We start from the raw sequence: 22,379 nt of genomic DNA, 5'->3' as shown, positions 1-22,379 counted from the left end.
TATTGGTAGTTAATTAAGAAATGTCCTAGATGCACAAACAAGTGCATGGAAATTTATTAGTGGTCAAACTAATTTGCCCACATATACAAACTTATATATTTTTTAATTAACTTATAGTTTTAAATTGAATTAAAGCTTAGGTAAAAAATAAATGTTTAATTTTTTAACTTAAATTTTTAATTAAAAATTTGGATATCAAATTATAAATTTTATATATGAATTAAAATTATAAATTTAATAGTTGTTTAAGATATGAATTCAAATTTCAGTTTACAATTCAAACATAAAATTCAAATTTAAATTTGATTTTGGAACTAATTTTAGTAATACATTTTAACTTGAATATGAATGTTGTAGTAAATTACATATTTGAATTTGTATTATTAATTTTAATTCTAAATTTAAATTTACATTGGAATTCTTTAATTTTAATTGTAAATGTAAATTATTAATTTGATCAATTAATTAAAGCCACAATACAATATTTGCTATTTTTAGTCATGTAAATGAGAAAAGATACTGAAAATTAACTCAACCCCAAACCCAAATGTGTCGGGTTTAATCCATAGTAAAGATGTATTGGTTCGATTATGGGTATAAAAAATAAAAATTCAATAAATTCCGATTGGAATTATTATTTTTATCGGTACCCGATGCCGAAAATAGACTCGTAAAAAAATTATTTTATATATATAATATACAGATATTTATTTTAATATTTACTATATATAAATTATTTAATATACTAATTTAATATTTAGCACATTAAATAGTGTGGTTAAATTTTTCTATTTCATATATGATTTTTTTTTTTTCTTTGGAGGGGGTGTCGAATAGGGCAAACTTAGGATTTGAAATAAAATAAAGTGGGCTTTTTACTTAACTAGTTAGCTAGCTACCCGTTTCAAAAAAAAAAAAAAAAAAGCCATCGCAGCCTTTACAAGCGGAAAAAGCTTGGGCAGTTTCTTTTTCCTTAACTTGGTGCATCTTTTTCTCCTCCTGATTCTCAAATATATGGAATTAAATAGTGTCTATACTTTTTTATTGTCATAATATTAGATTTTTTAATTAACATATGTGGTTATGGTCCGCTAGTTGTAGTCCCCTCCTCTGAGGAGAAATAGTTTTTGGAGCTTTTCATGGCATTTTATTTTTCAATAAAAAGTCTTTGTAGCTTTTTAACTGGGTGGAAATAGTAAAAACTACTCTTTTGAATTGTATTTTTATTGTTGGTTTAGATATTTTTATATATTATATGTTTTTTTTAGTGCTATTGGCTTAAATTAGCTTTGATTATTATTTGATTTTTGAAATTTATGGCCCTACTAATGTGCCCTTAATTTTTTTGAATTTTAATTACGCATCTATAATTTTTATCCTTTCTTTCATATAAATAGTGGTGAAAATATATAGAGAATTTCTCCTATTGAAATAGATCTTTTTAAAAATAACTTATCAACTTCATATTGAATTTGAGTTGTTTTAGTTAATTCAGTTAACAATTTAATTAAATTTAATGGTTCTATTTTCTATTAGCCGTTGATTATTCTAAATTTTATTTATTAAAGGTATATTAACATTATTAATTTTGTTGAAATAATTAAAATTATGAAGCTATTATTTTAATTTAAGTTTTTGATTGTATATAGTTATAAATGTAACGCAATTAAAAATACATGATACCTTAGATCATTTACAGCTATATGTTTCTTGTCGGATTGATTTATAATATTGAAAAATAATATTGGCTAAGTATATTAGACATTTTGTTACAGACACATTGAGCTAAAAATATTGTGAAGAATTTTCTCATCCTATTAGATGGTCGGGTTATCTTCTTGATGTTTTTTATTATTTTTCTTTTTGTTATTTTTATATATTTCTTTCATCAAAATGCATGTAATATTTGATTTGTTTCTTTGTTGATTGAAGGGTGGAAATGAAGTGTATTTGAAAAGTTTAAAAAGGTATTATGGTAACGTGGTAAGAGGTTATATATTAAGTAAAAATTCCACGACGAAAGTAAGAGTTGAGTTAGGATCACAATATTGGAAAGTTTAGATAGATGTACCAATACTTCGCAATGGGCCATTGTTAAGACCTTATAAAAGTTATTTGACCATTAGAGATATCGTAGGTGTATCGGTGGCTTGACCATATACGTTTTTATGCACAAAATACTAATTTTTCTTTTAAATTTTTTTATTATATTTTATAACTTTGTAAATCAAATTTAATTTTTAGATACTCTTTTTTAAAAGGTTAAGCACAAGTAGAGCTACATACATCATGGTAAGTTCAAATTGAAGAAATGTTCGTGAAGTAATTAGCTTTCATTTTATTATGATAGTATTTATACTACTATCATTTTATTAGATACCTTTTGTATCAAACAATTTGTGATATTTTTTAATATCTAATGTATAACATTGTTCTTCAAATTAATTATATTATATATATATTAATTAGAATTTTGATTGATATCTATCATGTACATTATTGTTTGTTATTTGGTATGAGTGAGTTTTATAAATTATGAATATAATAATTAATCAAAAAATTAATAATAATTTAATTAAATTAATTTTAAATGCTACAATTGTCAATTATGACAAAAAAATTCAAAATGAATTAGCAGTATTTATTAATGTAAGAATTAATTACATTACATATACAATTATTTTGAAAATATCTTATCAAATTTATCTATAGCAATATTTGTCGTGTAGAGCTACTATGCTATCGGAAGTATAAAGTAGTTGGTGCTTCCGATTTTTTAGCCATTGAATCAAAGATTCTACGGTTGGGATGACAGCGGTCCCCTTAGGGTTGAGTGGTCCCCCTAGGGTTGAGTGGTCCGCATTGGTTAATAATATTAATCCAATAGTTAGAAATGATCAATGAGTTGATCTAAAAACTAAAAAATCAAAAGCACCAACCAATTTATGCTTCCGATAGTATAGTAGCTCTACTCATATTTATCAAGTGTTGCTACCATTCAGTATCAGCAACAATTTTCTATATGCTGCTAAATGATTTAGCAACACGGGCATAGACAACATTAATCTTTAAATGTTGTTAAAAGATCTAGATATATTTCTTATTCATATAACAATATTTATATATGCGACTAATTATTAATTTTTTTGTATGAGTTCTGTCGGGATCTCGGCATCAAAGTTAATATTCCTGAGTTCGAAAAAAGGATGCAACATAATGAGTTCACTGATTGGCTTCACACTGTAGAGTGGATATTTGAATATGAAGAGGTACTCGAGTACTGTAAAGTAAAGCCTTTGGCCATCAAGTTTAAAAAGCATACATTTATTTGGTAGGAGTAACTCAAAATTCGACGAGCTCATGAAGGAAAATAAAAAATACAAACTTGGGAGAAAATGAAGAAAGAACTCAAGAAGAAGTATTTACCAAAACACTATATGCAAAATATTTTTCTTAAGTTTTACTGCCTGAAATAAGAGAATCGCTCCGTTGAGGAGTACTCATAGGAGTTTGATATGTGGTGTGGCATTTATGAACCGAATGAGCAAACTATCGCTCGGTTTCTTGGTAGGTTTCATCGTGAGACTTTCGACATCATTAACGTTCAACATTATTGGGCATACAATAATGTCTACAAGTTTGCGATTAAGGCAAAGAGGCAACTCAAGGCAAAGGAAGAGCGTTGCCTATAAAATGCCAGTGGTACTTGATCCATAGGCCGTGAGAACACTTCTAATCGGGAGAGTTCTTCTGAAGCTTCTAAGGCCGTATCCCAAAAATCTTCACAAAAACAAGAGATGGTGGCTGCTTCCAGTCATCCTAGTTTTTCTAACTCCAACCCACGGCGATGCTACAAATGTCAAGACCTCGGACACATTGCCTCTGAATATCCAAATAAAAGAATTGTTACTCTCTTGGAGGAGACATCTAATGAAAATGAATGTCTTGAAACTACATCACTCGTGTATAATAAAGAGGTTGAAAAGAAAGATGAAGTCACTTATGGCAATGGAGGTGAGGCTCTTGTCATACAGCAAGCCTTAAGCACTACATCCGTCAAGAATGATGATTGGCTTTGCAACAATATTTTTCACATGGTGCACTTTTCATGGCAAAATATCTAATGTTATTATAGATGGAGATAGTTGTGAAAATGTGGTTTCTATTACTATGATAGAAAAACTACAACTTCATGTAGAGAAACATCCCCAACCATATAAGCTCTCTTGGCTTAAGAAAGAAAGTGATGTGAAAGTGGAGAAAATATGCTTGATTTACTTCTCTATTGGAAAAAATTATAAAGATGAGGTGTGATGTGATGTCATCTCTATGGATGCATGTCACTTACTTTTTGGATGTCTTTAGCATTGTGATAGAAAAGTCATGCTTAATGGCTTTAAGAACACTTATACCTTTACCAAAAATGGCGTTAAAGTCACATTAGATCCATCCAAACCTAAGCATTTATCCCAACTTTCTATAGAATAGGATAAAAGCTTATGCTCTAAATCACTATTTCTTAAGGAGTTGTCAGGATCAAGGTCCAATGAGGCCTATACTTTACTTATCGTAGAGGAAAATAAAATAGAGAATGAAATACCTTCTATTATTGAATCTTTTATTCACGAGTTTCAAGATGTAATACTGGAGAAGATTCCACTCGCCCTTCCACATTTACGGGAGATCCAACATTGTATCGACCTACTGCCGAGTGCTACTAACCTAATAAGGCTGCTAACAAATATCGCAAATTGGCAACCTTCAAAGAGGAGGGATTTAGTGTGGGTGCATCTTTGCAAGGAGCGCTTTTGACAAGGCCGACGTGGTATGCTTAAACCAAGGGCAGATGGACTATTCAAGGTGCTTAAGAGAATATGAGAGAATGCCTATATAATCGAGTTGCCTGTTAATTATAATATTTCGGCGACTTTCAATATTGTAGATCTTTCACGGTATTATAAAAACGATCTACATACCAAACTTGAGGATTAATTCTTTTCAACAGGAGAAGCATGACACCATTCTTGAAATTGATGGATGAAGGCATTGCTCAAAAAATAATAGTTTTGAAATAAATGTGTCCCTTAGTTTTTTTATAAATTGTCTTTTTTGTTTTCTTAAAAAAATTATGGTAGTCTAGAATAATGTGTAGCTTATAGTATTTCTAGAAATGTCATTTAGATTTTTTGTGAAAATTATAAGTGAGTTAATGCGTAAGAACATTGAAAGATTTTTTGTAAGCCTGTATATATATAACAATTTTATGATAATAAATAAGTTAAGTTGAGTTGAAGTTTCTACTTTTATTTGAAAAGAAGAATTTCTTCTTACTTCTATCTGTTAGATTGATTTATTGTGAGAGAAGAGTGTTGCTCAATCATTGTGTTGGTGGATTCTGTATAGTGGTGAGTATACTCGAGTTCGACGTAGTAGATTCTAAGACAGGTCAAGTGTTTATCGATTCATATTTGTTCTATCTTCTCGTCCCCTTTAAGTTCCGACGTCACTCTTTCTCATCAAAATCCTTTTTTTGTGAAGGAATTCAAAACCAGCTTCGATGGGGGCGGTGGCGGCTTGGATTGAGCGGTTTGTATTTGTTTAGAATAAATTTGAAAGCTATAGAAAATTTAAAAGACAATAAAGATGATTCATCGTCTTTCTGAAGACGGTGACCGCTTTACCGTCTTGTATAGTTTCATCCACTTTGGCGTTAAGTTGATGGTAAAAGACTATTTAATCAAATAATTTTTTTAAAAAATTATATAATCAATTAATTTTTTTTATAAAATAAAAAAAAGAACTGTAGAGCAATTACTATCCTCAAAGTCTCAACAGCAGTGGTCCTATATATCAAAACCACCCTCCCGTTTGATCCTTCTCGCTTACCATCCCGACATCCAATCACTATGCCCGCTTAGGCTACTATCCGCAACACGCGGCCGGTTATGCCTCCGTCCGCCTCGCGCTGCCGCGCGCCTCTCCACGCCCACAATTCATTCCCTCCCCCTCACCCGCTCGGCCGCGGTCTCTCTCCTCTCCGAGCCCTCTCCTCCTCCCTCTCCTCCATTCCTCGCCCCTTGCTCCTCTCTCTCCGACTCTCCCCCTCCTCTTCCCATCTTGCCTCCTCATCCTCTCTACCTCTCTGCCCCCCATCTCGTCCTCCATCGGCCGCCGCGATGCTTCGTCACGCATCCTCTCTCGCCCTCCTCTCCCGCCCATGTCCTCTTCCTCGCCGCCTCCCCCTCCCCCTCCGCCTCCGTCCTCCTCCGCGCCTGGTCCCTCCCCTCCCGCGCCTCGGCCTTCGCCCCCGCCTCGCTCGCCCTCAACCCCCGTGCCCCCGCCGCTCCCGCGGCGCGGGGCCTCGCCGTCGACGCCCTCCCCTTCGGCCTCGGCGTCCGCCTCGCCGGATCCGTCAACGCCGTCGCCCTCCACTCCCTCGCCGCCGCCCAGATCTGGATCCTCGCCGCGCGGACCTCAGAGGCCGCGGCCGTTGTCGAGCTGAGCAAGTGCGCGGTGATCGAATTATCGACCCCGATCTACGCGATGGCGGCGGCGATGGGGTGCTTGATCCTCGGTGAGGTCGGCCGGGTTAGGGCTTTCCCGCTGAGGCCGCTGATCAAGGGTCGGGCCGCGAAGAAGGGTGGGGGTTTGTCGTCGGGGCAGGGAAATGGAGATTCTTGCAAGAAAAAGGGCGTCTTGAATGGGGTGGTGGTGGTTCCAACGAGCCGCAGGAAGAGGGGCGAAGCACGGTCTTTTGTAGCTGGGAGAGGTTCAGAATTGCGGGATGGATGCAGATGCAATGGTGAAGTAGAAGGTCGTGTTGAGGGAGAGCTTACTCCTAGTAAGTTTTTTTCTTGGTTTTGCTTTCTGTTCTTATTCCATTTAAGTTATCATCGAATTAAGGATTACACACATTGGTATGAGAATTCGATATCGATTCTCGCTACTAAGAGGCCTGATTGAATGATTAATAACATGTAATACAACGATACAAATGCGAAGACTAATCCCTACTGTTGAACTTCTGCGTGTATATATTGTTCTTTTTTGTGGATTCGTGTGCCAGTAGATGCCACAATACCAAAATGAACTTGAGGTCCTATTCAAAAAAATAGGAGGAAATGCGTACCTGTAAAGGTTGAGGTGCACAAGAAATGCAGGAAATATTTTCATATCTGGTCTACAAAGTCAACTTTAAGACAATTATAGTTATGCTTTGGATGTTGTGATGGATAAGAAACATTTGAGGGACTCAATTTGCTGCTTCTGTCGCTAATGAGTTTACATAGGTCACTATTCTCAAAGGTGTAAGTCTAACTTTGTTATGACCATTAGCCCAAACATGATTTAGCATCAGAGTTATCGTGGGGTTAAGAGAGACGTTGTTCAAATTAGGATGAGTCAATGTGAATTATTTTAAACATGTTTCGTAATTTTGCCTTAAATAATCCTAGGATGGAAGGTGAACTCTAAACTTGGGAACTTGAGGTATTGAATGGTTATGATATATGTCTCTACTATATATTGGGTAAATTACACTTTTGGTGCTTAGACTATGAGGTGCCTGTCACTTTGGTCCTCAAACTTTAATTTGTTTCAATTTTTTAACTTTGAGTTGTTGCAATCAAGTCTTATAACCCAATTTAGTTAGCTAATTTTTGACAAATTGTTGATGTAGAAGTACTATAGTATTTTAATTGTTGTCGCATCATCAATCATAATACTTCTACATAACTTCTACATGAATAATTTGTCAGCATATAGCTAACTAAATTGGATTGTGGGACTTGATTATAACAATTTAAGAAGTTCGAGTTAGAAATTGCAACAAATTAAAGTTTGAGGACCAAAAGTGTCATACTTCTTATAGTTTGAGAACCAAAAGTGTAATTTACCCTATATATTTTATCTTATTAACTATTAAAATACATTAAGGGCATGTTTGGTTTAAATAGGTATCGAAATTGGAATGGGAATGGGAATGGGAATGGACTGAAATTGAAAACAGAATGATGAAAACTCCTAATTTGTTCGGTATATAAGAGGAATTGATCTTGGATCATGTTCAAATTGAAATTCAAAAAGTTTAAAAGTTTAATCAAATTCTAAATTTACTGTCCAAATTCGTAATCAAAATTTGAATTCAAATTTGAACTCACGATTTGAACTTAAATTTTAAAATTATATTTTAAATTCAACTTCTTATACTTTTTGATACCACCTTAGTCTGTCACGCCCTGCCGTCCCTTCCCCAAATAGGTGGAAAAAGTCCTTCACGGACGTGTGCGCCAGACCCACCGAACGGACAGAGTCTGCCCTGTACGTCTGTCACGCCTGCCGAGTCGTGAGAAGTGATTAGGAGTAATAGTAAGGAGGTTAGCTAAGATAAATAAAAGAGGTGAAAAAGGGCTTATCTTTCTCAGCTTCAGAACCTGGGGGTTGAAAGCTTCCGCCCTCAACAATGGAGAGAGAGTGTGCCGCAAGGAGAGAGAGACACAGGAGAAGTGGAAGAAGGGATAAGGCGGATCGACAGGAACCTAGGCCAGTTGATGAAGTGACCCAGAGTCTCGAGACTTCTGGCGGATTCGGGCGCAAGGAGATGTGGATCCGATATGGCATCAGGAGGAGGCCAGAGAAGAGGCCCACTCACTCGAAGGTGGACCGTTAGTGAAAGCCTTGGAGGCCCAATTAGAATTAGGGTTTTGTTTCCATCTATCATTGTGAATAAAAGGCAGCGTGTAACTGGAGGAATTTTTTATGGAGATTAATGAAATTTATCTTTCTCTTCATCACCATCTCTCATTCTCCTGATCTCTTCTTAATCCCTCTTATCTTATTCCCTCTATTCTTCCTTATTCTTTCTTTCTTCATCTCTATCATCAAACTATTGTGATTTTGATCAAATCTGATCTGAGTCATATGGTTACGGGAACCATCATCCTCGACGTCGTCCAACATCTTAGCGATATCTCGCCATCGACGGGTTGCGCCGAGTCAGGTACGTAACAACGTCCAAGGCGTTGCAATCAGTACAATTCAAGATGTTCCAACCAAGAACAGAATTCACACACAAATTGCATAAGGAGAGCATCATAGACATAAATAACTACGCTATTACAAGCATTCGTCTCATTTTCAAATTACGCATTACATTTTTCTTTCATTCTTTCCAAATACAATCAATGATTATTACAATATTTTCTTGCTCTACATTTCAATACCCCTAAGCTACGTAGTAAAGGGTACTTCTATCCTGGTCACAAGTGGTAGGGTGCTATCTATTGAGTTATGCCCTTTCCTCGTGCCGCCGCGCCGCTCACGTGCCGACCTGAAAAACATGGGGGTGAGAACTATGAAAATAATTTCCAGTGGGTACGGCCACCCAAGGAAAGAGCTCGACCCACCAGTCCAAAGGAGGCAACATAAGCATATTACTCCAACATATAAACATATAACTGTCCTATGTGCAAATAAATAAACATCCATGTTTATGCCTCAACTAAATGCAATAATGAAATTCACGCAAGTAGGTATTCCTCTTCTACTTTCTATTTCACAATCCATCGCATTTCCAATCCGCTCCTAAGGTTCTTTTACCTTAGCCAAGCTATACCATCCGACTCAGTCTTGAGTCAATCATTAGCAGAGTACTGCCATCCTCTTCTTGGCATTAGGTGGCGAGATTATCGTCCACCCCCGGCCCTAAGTCCATAATTTGTGAAGTCGCTCCATCCTTTGGTATTAGGTATCAATCCGAGCACCCCCGATCGCCGGAGTTATTGGTAGCGAGTTCATTCATCTTACCTCTTACCTTGGCATTAGGTGGCTTTTCGCACACTCCCGACCATAGGCTCGAAGGTATCAATCACCCCTTTGGCATTAGGTGGCAATTTGCACACCCCGGCCTTAGGTTGTTAGGAGTTCCGGAATTCTTTCTTTCACAAGGGGCTAAATTTTGACAAATTGTTGATGCAGAAGTACTATAGTATTTTAATTGTTGTCGCATCATCAATCATAATACTTCTACGTAACTTCTGCATGAATAATTTGTCAACATATAGCTAACTAAATTGGATTGTGGGACTTGATTATAACAATTTAAGAAGTTCGAGTCAGAAATTGCAACAAATTAAAGTTTGAGGACCAAAAGTGTCATACTTCTTATAGTTTGAGAACCAAAAATGTAATTTACCCTATATATTTTATCTTATTAACTGTTAAAATACATTAAGGGCATGTTTGGTTTAAATAGGAATCGAAATTGGAATAGGAATGAGAATGGACTGAAATTGAAAACAGAATGATGAAAACTCCTAATTTGTTCGGTATATAAGAGGAATTGATTTTGGATCATGTTCAAATTGAAATTCAAAAAGTTTTAAAGTTTAATCAAATTCTAAATTTACCGTCCAAATTCGTAATCAAAATTTGAATTCAAATTTGAACTCACGATTTGAACTTAAAATTTAAATTATATTTTAAATTCAACTTCAACATCAAAATTTAAATTTACACAAATATCAAACTTACATTAGACTTTAAATTTCAACTTAAGAAGTTAAAAAGTGGATTTGAATTCATAATTCAAATTCAAATTAAAAATTATAACTAATTTTATTCTAGATTAAATATATGATTAATATTTGAATTGAAATAATTGTTAGTGGAAAAAAGGGAGTTCTTTTCTCACTTCCTTCCGAAATCAAAGTTGATTCCCACCTCCATGGTGGGTATCATTTTAGAGGGATTTGATTCCACCGTGAATAGGAATTGGAATGCCAATCCTTCAAACCTAACACGAACAATAGGAATGGATCATTCCAATTTCCATTCCACGCCTCAAATCCTTCGAACCAAACATGCCCTAAATGAAGTATGGATTTTGACAATATCGAAATTTGATGAACTAAACAGAGCATGTTTGAGTTGCTGAAATTTCAAGCCCCGGTATCTTATGTTCTAAATTCTAGGTTTATGGGTGCGATATTTGTTAACTTGCTAACTATGCAAGCCATTTAGAAGTGGTTTATTCTAAAGATGATTCCTTTTTATTTCAAAGATGATTCCTCTTTGGCTAGATCGTTTATAATCACCTCTAAAATTCTGGCTTGCCTTTACTTCTCTTCACATTACTGTTGGGATGTTTCACTCTTGGTGATAGGGATAGTTACAGTATGCCTAATGACATCTCCTTACTTATTCTCAATTGAAATAACTGCTCTTTTAGAGTGATTATAGTACTTTCTAATCCTATCTTTCTTGTCTAACAAATTAACTATCTTAACTTTCTTGCCCCTGGGAGGCTTAGTTTATTCTCAGTTTAATGTGCATTTTGCTTCATTTTGGCTCATCATTTCATCTGATAAAGCATTGCGGAGTGGACACTATATTCTATCTTTAGTTTTAACTTTTGAAAGTACTTGTTCACCTACATCACCCTTTCACATTATCCATCTGGCTTTATTCTATTCTACTTCTTTCTTTTTATCCTTGTTGTGCAGATAAATGATCTGAGATATCGATAATGCTCACTTATGAGTGTGCATTGTCCTTCAATCTTCAATCTGTCTTCCTTGCTTCTCTTAGTCCTATCAATCGTAAACATAGGAGTTAGGACATGTTTGGTTTGCAATTAGAATCGGAATTGGAATGAATTGGAAGTAGAGTGGGAATTATCAATACCTTCAGTCTATTAGGTTTACAATTGGAGTAGGAACTGGAATGAATTACTCTTATTCCACCTTGGAATGGGGCTTCATTCCTGTCTTATAGGAAGGACTTAAATTATGGTTGCAGAAGGGATTTTATCTGATTAAACCATTGGAATGGGAGCGATAGTTCCGGTTTCCATCCATGCCTAAAATTCCCAAGTCAAATGTGCCCTAAATGTATTCTTTTCTAAGTGCATGTTTAGTTTCTTGTCCTCTTACATGTAGTCATCTCTAGTAGAGCATTTGATAAATAGAAAGGTCTAGATCTTCTTGTATAGTGAGGATTTGAAATGAGATTTTTAGGCCCAAAAGCAGAAATTCTAAATTCTCTTGCAAAAAGAATCTTCTCGGGAATTTTAATATGGTGCTTCTCTTAATAGTACTATGTAAAAATCACTTCATCAAATGGCACTACACACTACAAGAGGGAGTTTAGAATCAAAATTTTATTTGCATCGATACTTCTTGTTGGAAGGTGATAGAGGGCAAAAATACCGTAGCAATTACTGTGGCTATGGTACTGTAGTAGCAGGTGAAAGAGGGAAGAAATGAAGAATAAATTCAAGAAGAAAGGGAAAGAAGAAGAGGGACACCACACAAGCTAGAATAAGGCCACACAAGTGATAAGAACACACAAATCTAAATAAAATTTTCATACCCAAAAACTCTCCCTCTCCAATAGGCCTTTGAATTTATATATAATAAAAAAACCCTAATTCTAATCCTAATCAAATCCGTTAATTTTAGAAAATTTTCTAATACAACATATCTAATTCTAATTCAAAACTTCCAAATCCATATATCTAATTTTTAAGGATTTGTTCGACATGAAAAATCTTAAAAATCTAAAAAATTCCTCTAAAATAGATTGACAAAAATAATAATTTTGAAAATTTAAAAAATATTTTTAAATAGCAGTTGATTTTTTTTGACTGCATCAGAAGGGTTTAGCAGGCTTATCCAAAATCAAAACATAAAAGATAAGGGCTCAAAACAAAGTCTTGATTGCCAAATACTGTGATTAGGTTTTTGCTTGGTATTGCCACTAGTATAAAACAGTGTTATGAAAAGACCAGTATGATTTGTACTTCCAAATCGTCCTTGTCTCTTACTATTGACATACTAGTCAAATGTGCTGACTAGTAAAAGCATGTTTGTTAGTTCTTTTTTCTAGGATAATTTGGATGCCAAAACAGTGTTAGATTGGACCAAGGTCCTTTGATACTTCATTAAGCTGCATGTAATTCTGTTTCTAGTGTTAAGCTGATTTATGCTTCACTTGCTTATTGATTATCTATCTTTTGGAATGGCAAAATGATTGGAAAATGAAATATTTTGAATTCCACAGTTCTTAATTGAAAGACATTTTATGCGAGATGCATATAATGTTGGAAGCAATGTTCTTAAAAGTGATATGTGGTATGTAGGCAGCTGTGCTACCACATAACACATGTGCGGTAGCTGGTGCATATGCAGATGTATATGTGGTTTAGCTTTTGAAGTATTAAGCTTACATATGCAATTGCAAATATGAAAGTAGTGAAATAGGCCTGAAAAAAGGTTAAGCTATTACTTCATGTGGAGTAACATATTTGGAATCCCACATGAAGTATTAACATATGTTATACAAAAAACTATGAAGTATTACCCATATAAGTCATGCTAAATTCATTTTTAATAGTGTAACTACGGATGGGACGAGTTTCACTCCTATAGTGTCATAGTTAATTGCGATTTGTCGCTCTTTTACTCATTTAGTAAACGCAAAAATCCCCTAAAGTTTTTGAACCCAACCAAAATAACAAAAGAGATCACAGATTCTATACCATCCACTTATGCGGCCTCATGAGAATGCATATTGGCTGCAGAAAGACGCATACGTAGCCAAACCACATATTGAGCCGCATATGACTTCTGCGGTGCTCTGCATAGAGTGCTTTTTAGAAGAATAGCTGGAAGGTGTTTGTAGTTATCATTTTCACAAAAGATTGTATGCTAATTTTCTCATGTGGGATTCCAATCAACTCCAAATATGAAGGTAGTGAAATAGGCCTGAAAACAGGCTCTGGAAAATCGACAAAATAGAATAGAGTCTCTTGAAAAAAATTAATTGAAGTTGACAGGAAGAATTCGATGAAGAGGATTATTTTGTCGATAAGGGGAGAAGAAAAGAGAAAGAAAAAGGTTTCCATAAAGAGAAAAATAAGAATATTTTGGAAACTCAAAATCGGTTGTTCTATTTCCTATTTTTCTCTAGACTCCTCAAAAGATGATTAGTGCAGGGCTGTATGGCAATCTGTTACTTTCCAAATAGGATTACAGAAAAGGCGGGGGGCAGTCCTACTAGGGTTGTTACAGAAAGGAAAGTAGGAGTCTGATGCGTATCAACATGGAGCTAACATTGGGTGACTGGTGCTAATTGAGGAAAAGTGAAAATGTATAAATGCTATCTGAATTTTGGGTCATGTGCAAATAGGCACCTGAGTTTCAAAAGATTGTATTTCAATACCTCACCTTTCTTACATTATCATTATGGTACCTCTCGAAGTCACCAACAAATCCAAAATTTTTGCTTGCACCCAGTCCATCTGTACATCATACACCACTATGTTGTCTGCCTTCTTTTCATCTCAAACTTCAGTCTCTTCTGCCAACCTCATTGCAAATGTTCTTTATTAAAATCTAGATCATTTGATTTGAAGTATGAGATGGGATGAAGGGCAGTTGGCATTCTGGTGTAGCGATGTGCTAATACACCGAATGTATATCTGCAACTTTTTGTAGTAGTACGTAGTTGCTAAAAGAAGAAATTTAGAAAGTTTAGGTATTGAAGTGCAAACTTTTAAAGTTCACTTGTCTGCCAATGGCCTGAAGTTCAGGTAACTTGCATACAATTCTACCTCAAGGAAATAAAGAGCTATTGCAATAGAATGAAATAAAACCAGTTCAGATGTATGTGAAAACGTGGGGTCTGCAACAGATTTAAATGGCAAATGGTTGATAAAGGCTCTAAATGCATATCCTCATTAGATTAGGATGGTATTTAAAGCCAGTGAATCAAAGAGCAGTAAATCAAGTCTTTCTCAGTTGCTCAGGAAAACAGTAGGATAAACGAAATTAAGTGCGAATAGCATCGAATAATCAGAAACAGAGAATAGATATATTTGGAACCACTTTTAAACTTCAAATTGAGCCCCAAATAGTTTAAAATAGCGATTTAGATATCAAATACATTAAAAAATCAAATTGGAATCGATCCAAAGCAATAAAAGATCCCACAGATAGAAGATCCCCTCATCTTCGAAGCTGACACATCATGCAATGAAGCAAAAAAGGTTACCTCATTACACATTAAATGATCTAACTAGTACTAACAAAAACCCAACTAAGAAACAGGGGGAAAATGTTCTTTAAACAAGCTAAAGAGAATTCTAATAAAACTTGGGCTGCATTCACGGTTTCTATTGATCAGCCTTGTAGCCTAGTTCTCGGAAAACAACATATAAGTAAATAAGCTTGATTACCTTCCTTTTCTTAGATTAACTTATATATATATGAAACTTTAATATCAATAGAAACTGTGAATGCAGCCCAATGTGCTTTTGAAACTGTGATATTATATCAATAGAAACCGTGATATTATATCAATAGATTAACTTGGCGTACTCTATCTTAGATTAACTTATAATATAGAGTACGTCTCCTGTGCTTTTGAAAGCATGGAGGCCTCTGTGCTTGTAAATTTTTTCGATGATACGACATCCGATTTGAGGATCGGCTCCGTTAGGCATGATCTACACTATTAGAACTATTTAAAAACCAAATTTCATAATTTTTCGACATCATTTACTAAGTAATCAAAGGGTCTAAAAAATGACTATTTTCACAGCCAATGTGGTATGTTTGTAAGTTCAATGGCGTAGAACAATCAAATTATATGAAATTTTAATAGAAAATTCTACGAACATCAAGAGCAAGACTAATACTTCTGATTTGACCTTTGAGTCTTTTATCACTATTTTTTATGAGATTTTTATTTTCAGCCGTTTATTTTGAGACTACTCGTTCACTAAGCAAACGAAGTTAAAAAAATTATGAAATTTGGTTTCTAGATAGTTCCAACACTGTAAATAATGTCTAATGGAACCGATTGTTGAATCGGATGTCCTATCATCGAAAACAATTTACAAGCGCGGAGGCCTCCGTACTTGCGAAATTACAGGCGCCTCTCTCTCTCTCTCTCTCTCTCTCTCTCTCTCTATATATATATATATATATATATATATATTTCACTGCTGCAGGTAAGCTCTTTAGAAATGTTGACACAAACTTTATATTTATGAAACTATAGCTCTTGGTCTTCATTTTCATCCTGCAGTTAAGCTCAAGATGTTGCGAATCAAACAGAATTCAGAAAATTCATACTCATTCCTCGTGGCAATGAATTGCGCTAGTGTCCAAAAGCAAAAAAATGGTACGGGAGTTCTGGCATCTGCAAAAGCAGTTTCTGTCCATGCACTATCAAAGAACAAATTTTTGATACTGGATTCTGTTGGAGATTTGCACGTTCTAAGTCTGCGTAATAAGGCTGTGCCATCAGGCATCACAGATCAGTGCTCCCTAACTTCCAAAGAAGCTCATACATATCGTTTGGATCATCCCATGAAAATTCAACTATTGGCTGTTCTTCCCAATACCTCTGCAAGTATGCTCTAGTTTGTTGGGTAAAAATGTACAAAGACCCTCTCAATTATAGACCATTTTGATATAGACACCCCTGTTTTTTGATAGAAACCCCCTCAGTTTATGATTTTTAATTCGAGTTACACCCTAAAATTGAATCGGGGATTCTGTTAATGTTAAAACAATTTTGTGAAATTTAACGGCTCTGACTGCTTTTCACAATGAAATTATGGGTTTTTGTTAACTGATGATGGCTGAAAACTATTGGAGCTGTTATGTTAACAAAATCCCCAATTCAGCTACCAAAATTATTTTAAATGAAAATAAGAAATTGAGGACCTTCATTGAAAAATAATCCGATAAATCTGGGGGTTTTGTTTCATGGCGGTCTACTGTTGAAGCTCTTCGTACATTTTTACCCATCATTGTCTACAAATTTATTTTTATCTGTTTAATACTTCATTATAGATGTTCTTACTGTGCTTCTTCAGAGACGCAAGTGGTTTGGGTATCAGATGGTGCGCATACAGTGCATATGATGTCATTATCTGATATTGAATATTCTGTTGGTGGAAATGTAGAAGAAGAAAGAAAGTCGACAATGATTCAGATCTCAGGTCTTTGCTATGTTCAGCGAGCATTTCTATTCGTTAAAATTGTTATAGGCTATATAATATGAAAGTATATCGTATGCTCCCTTAATCATTTGTAAAACATCACTCTACACTAGACTCTGCCAACATGTCATATGAAGTTTCTTAACCTGCTAGCTATTTCAAAGGATTAGCTTATTAGTGTTTTTTTTTTTTTTTTTTTTTTTTTTTTTCGAATTTACTGCTATAGCACACACACATAACTTGCTTGTTGCATGCATGATGATTAATCTACTGCATATAATGGATATTGTTTTTGTTCTCATGTAGCTGTAAATTTCTTTCTAAGTCTATTCATTCAAACTATTTTTTGTTCTCATTTAGCTATTGAAGCAATCTTTGTGAGCGAAAAGGTGCGGGACATTGTTCCTATATCATCAAATGCAGTTCTAGTTCTTGGTCAAGGTAATACAAGATATTGTTCTTAATTGGAACTTTTCAAAAAAGTGATTTTTTTTCTTTCTTTTTTTTTTTTTTACTGCTCTTCCTTTTTCTTTTGTATTATTATGCTAAGTTGCATAATTCAGTTTCTTCATATCATATGCCTTAACATGAGCTTGCTATTTTCTAGGAAATATATTTGTGTATGGTACTGCTTGAAGCTAATGATCTTCGTAATCTTATGTGGTGGTAAGTTTCTTTCCTGGTTACAGATATTTTATTTATTTATTTTTTTTAAATGCACTTCATGCCTTTCTTATTAAGCAATGCATTTCAAGTCTCGACGTCATTTTCTTTTCTGTAGCAATTATGTGATGGCTAATCAGCGTTCATTGATCTTTGGTTGGGATACCTGTATATTATATATAGATTTAATTTGTTTCATTTATTACTGTAGGAGAAAATATTGCATGCCTTTGTGTTGAGCTACCGTATATTATCTACGTAGAAATGTGTTAGCATGTCATAATGCGCCTCTCTCAGGATCTAAACTCTAGATATAAAAATTCTCATGTATATCTTCTGCTTTATATTCGTAGATAAAAACAATTTGTAAATTGATCACAGGGAATGTTTTCCTTGTTATTTGGTAATATCACTTAATTATGCTTTACTAAACTACTTCAGGAGTGTCTTCTCTTTCTACACTGTAATGTAATTTCTGCAGTGATTAATAGATGATAGAATTTTAATAGAAACGGAGTATGTTCGCTGAATACAGCATTGATTTGTATCTTGAAACTTATATAAGATGTGATGTGACAGCTAATTGATCCTAAATTTTCTCAATTGGGAAAATTTGAAGAGAAGCAACAATGTGGATTGTGGAGTAAAACTAGGGAATTGGAAATTACACGATTCTCTGTGAATGAACTTTCCTGTGGGCATTGTAGTAAAAAAATAGTGTTGATAGACTCAAATCCAAAAGATTTCTAACTTAGATAAAGGGTTTTTCTATTTGTCTCTGCCTAGTGACGACTGGAATAGAAGATATTTGTTGGTTAAGAGGAGGAGTAGTAGCCTAACGAGAGAGAATTTTAAATTGCTGTTAACCATACTTGATGTTAGCTATTGTTTGTTATCATCAATGGAGAAATGGCTATAAAATGTGTAAGTTAAATGGAGTTTTTGGCAAAAAGTACAGTATAGAAAGTGAAAACATTCGTAAAGTTTATGTTGGTATTCCTTACCATATCTCTAGAAAATGTTGACCGGCTTTTCTATTTCTGCCTTTTTCATGTTGCAATGCTGTCTAATTCCATAAGCTTCTTTCTTCTATTCATGCCTGTTTTAGTTGGGGCTATGAAATTTGACCTTTTGTTTTTGTTCTTAAAAAAAACAACAAGAGTGTAGGGTCAGCCATTGGCAGATGCTGAGTTCTCTCTCCATTTTTAGGGGCTTATACCCTTTTCTTCCTGCTTGGGTAGTTAGCAAATTATCTTTCATGCATTCGAAGAGAAAATGAGTTTTTTCTGTGATAATTTTGTTTTGTGCTCAAACCAACTGTTGTACTGCATTTTCTTTGTAATGTTTCTTAATATATGGGTTTATCTGTATTTTGAAGGGATTCCAAGTGAGACCAGCTTAGAACTCGATGGTGTTGTATACATTCATGAGTTGAAGTTTTGGACTGGTTTCTGATGAGAGGGGGTAAGCATATATGTTATTTCAGTGCATCTGCAAGCGTGGCAATTGTTATTTGTACCACTTCTAAGAACTAACTTCTTTGTACTGATTTTTGTTGGCAGTTTTGCAGTGTTAATGAAGATTATTTTTACTAACCTATCCTTGAAGTCATGAGCTGCATTAGTCTTTTCAGTTTCAGTGGCCGCCAAAGCTTTATGACTTCAAAGGCACTCAAAAAGAGCTTAAAGGTACATAGTTTCTTTCCTCATCTTTATATTTTAAGCGAACACTATATTGTAACGTCGCGAATTCTTGAGCAGATGCACACAAGTACCCTTTTTCTGATAAGAACACGGGTTTCTTCCTTGCGATGTCTGATATTCAGAGCATTTGCCAGTAATTATTGCATTAGGAATGTATGGCATTTAAATCTGTCACCATCATCCATAGCAGTAAGCCCTAATCACTAGAAAGGAACTCTTATCTCTAGTCGAACCTTTTCAAAGTAGTGTAAGTTTGGTGTGAAATTAAATCTTGCCAGGCTTCTTAGGTACTCCATTGCAGATCTCTATGCACATATTGAGGCCAATCAGTATAATACCAAACACTCATAGCCTCTTCGGCCTACTTCCAGTTTATAGCTGTCTGAAGCATTAACAGCCTTTTCATTAAAATTCCTGCAATAGTTTCTGGATACAGCAAAAGCAGAAGCTTAAATAGGAGCTTCTGCTTATTGGGCATAGGAGCTCATTTTAGCTTCTTGTGACAGCCAAAGCTCTTGAAGTTTGTCTGCCAAACGGTACTGTTACCTTTCGGAATAGGGAAGCTATTCTAGAAGCCACGCCAAATGTGCATCAAGAGTTTCTCCGGATGTTGATAAGCTAAAAGGTTGTTTGGATGTTCTGGATACATTTATGAGGTTCCCTTCTCTTTTCCTTCAGAAATATGGTATTTCGAAGCTAACTAACGATAATAAGAGTCGAGAAGTATGTTCAGATGCTCAGATGCTCAGACGACGCATTTAATTATATAGAATTTGAGTTTAGTGAAACAAAAAATACAAGCGATGTGAGACAAAGGCTAACTTGTACATTTCATTGAGAAATTCTGTAATTGCAAAGTACTAGAAATGCTTCCTCACATGGGCTGACTTGTATTTCTGTATTTACGAAACCTCTTCTTCCGACTAGGTGGAGGCCAAGTAAACATGCGAGGACTATGAGAAGACATTTTTGGGCCGACTTACTGTTTCAATGTCGATGTGGTTGTCGGTCACTCCGAGAAGCTTATTACCGCATCCATTCGAGGAGCTTGCTCAAGTTGCGGTTGCTATCAAGTTAATTCGGTCCGAAAATAGAAATCTCTCTTGGTGCTTGGTATGACCTATAATCCAATTACGCGGTTATCGCCGCTCTCTTTAAGAGCTCGATGAGTCTACTACTTCACATAGTTTTATGCTCAAGAGACTTCTATTATGACGAGGTGTCACCTTACCTATGCTTTCTTCCCGTGGTGCTTTGAATTTGGACATTACGTTTTAAATGAACATGTGAATGCAAAAAAATATGACACAGTTAACCGAGCGTTTCTTTTGCATGTTTTTTTTTTTGGGAAAACTTCAAAAACCCTCCCTGTGGTTTCGTAGTTTCTCACTTTGCCCCCCTGTGGTTTAAAATGTATCAATTTGCCTCCCTGTGGTTTCGTTTTTATCTTTTCGGTAGCTTTTTCGTTAATATTTCATTAAATTATATACAAAAAACTTCAGATACTCATCAAGATTTATCAAATATTCATTTTAGTACCCTTTAATTTTAACTTTATCATTGATTTAAGAAAAAAAAATAATGAAATTGATAAGAAAAAGAGAAAAAATAAACCACGGGGTAAATTGATACATTTTAAACCACATGGGGGCAAAGTGAGAATAAAACACCATCAGCGAATGGAAGTAGCAGCTGTCAATCAGGGTTTTAAGTACTCGTCGGGACGGGCCGTATCCACCATACCGTGCCAATAAAACACTGGCACGATATAGATCTCGTGCCGATAGCACAGCTCAAAATCTTCTATTCTTTAAAAAGTAAGTAATTTTCTCAATAAAGTTTAAAAAATATGATAAAAAAACATAATAAATAGTTAAAATATTTTATTGCTAAAGAAAATAAATATTTCATACTATTATGTGTCGGTATACAAAATTTTTTTTAACTGGCACGCATCGTACCGCACTGTGCCGGCACGATCCTTTGTCACGGCAATTAAATCCTTGCTGTCAACCATTGTGCAGCCTCATCCTCATGCGACACTAGCAGTATCACAGTGGCGAGCATCAACGGCTAGACAGACATAGAAGCAAGAATTTCAGGCCTTCAAGAATTGTGCCAGCTATTCCAGTGGTTTTAAATGATTAATTTATATATGTGAAAATCTCATACTACACAAAGCAGCAGCTGTTTGAAAGCGGGAGGTCAGAAACTGAGAAACTTAACGAGTTTCATGAATTCAACCTCACCTCCCACCCTATAGAAGTCGGAAGGCCGATCTCTGTGCTCTCTGTACAATTGTGAGTGGACGTACGAGTAATCTTGTGACATCATTGTTGAAACAAATGCCGATATCTATAACTTTCTTGAAGTCACAAGTTCACCCTCAGATCCACAAAAACTAACAGGCCCTAAGTCACTCAATGTTTGACAGTTTGTTTCTGTAAAATATCATAGTACAAACTTTGACTCTAGCATACAACACACATTCACTGAAGCAATATCCAGCAATCAAATAACTCCAGCAAAACAGATGGACAACTTGAACGATCGTTTGAACATGATTAATCCAGTGTCTGAAAACTTTTATTATGCAGCCTAATCTTGCAACTTGCGTCACAAAATTATCACCTGTATCCAGTGGTTGCATCTTTATCTCTCTATATATACTCTTCTCACATTTGATAATTCATTCTACACCGTCTGATAAGTTGCAGTATAGTTGGATCATGATCTTGTGATGCACAGACGGAGGCACGGCGGACTGCTACATAAATCCAATAAATCCAGTGCTGGAGGCAATAATTTGTCTGGGGAATTTTCTTGCAACTGGACCCATGAAAAAAATTAATTTTAAAAATAGCCCTACCAAATTTATATTTGCAGTCCTACCAAATTTATATTTGCAAAAATGGTTCTAGTGCTGCCACGCAAGCATCACGTCAGCACCATGCGGGCGGGGCAGGGGCCAGATAGTTAAGTTGAATACGATGAATCATTCA

At 35.1% G+C, this 22,379-nt stretch overlaps 1 protein-coding gene and 1 long non-coding RNA gene across 2 annotated transcripts; both read left to right on the top strand.

The window, feature by feature from the left end:
- LOC109722039 lies at positions 2,589–4,356 on the top strand. The gene is made up of 2 exons (XR_002219363.1): positions 2,589–3,269; positions 3,572–4,356. It is a non-coding gene; the product is annotated as an uncharacterized LOC109722039 (long non-coding RNA).
- On the top strand, positions 5,558–20,710 carry LOC109722576. Its single transcript, XM_020250670.1, has 9 exons — positions 5,558–5,586; positions 5,919–6,841; positions 16,090–16,416; positions 16,886–17,011; positions 17,372–17,452; positions 17,619–17,677; positions 19,053–19,138; positions 19,237–19,362; positions 20,305–20,710. The coding sequence occupies exons 1-6, from the start codon at positions 5,558–5,560 to the stop codon at positions 17,645–17,647; spliced, it is 1,515 nt and encodes a 504-aa protein (XP_020106259.1). The 3' UTR covers positions 17,648–17,677; positions 19,053–19,138; positions 19,237–19,362; positions 20,305–20,710.

Source organism: Ananas comosus, linkage group 16 (assembly GCF_001540865.1).
Source record: "Ananas comosus cultivar F153 linkage group 16, ASM154086v1, whole genome shotgun sequence".
Classification (NCBI taxonomy): domain Eukaryota; kingdom Viridiplantae; phylum Streptophyta; class Magnoliopsida; order Poales; family Bromeliaceae; genus Ananas; species Ananas comosus.
The sequence above is the reverse complement of the archived record's forward strand: the minus strand, read 5'-3'. Positions and strand labels throughout refer to the sequence as shown.

Bases quoted from the DNA above. Each gene is read 5' to 3' on its own strand.
- LOC109722576 (XM_020250670.1), top strand. From the start codon at position 5,558: ATGGGGGCGGTGGCGGCTTGGATTGAGCG. The intron at 5,587-5,918 runs GTTTGTATTTGT...ATGCCCGCTTAG, and splicing joins GTGGCGGCTTGGATTGAGCG to GCTACTATCCGCAACACGCG. The intron at 17,453-17,618 runs GTAATACAAGAT...GCTATTTTCTAG, and splicing joins AGTTCTAGTTCTTGGTCAAG to GAAATATATTTGTGTATGGT.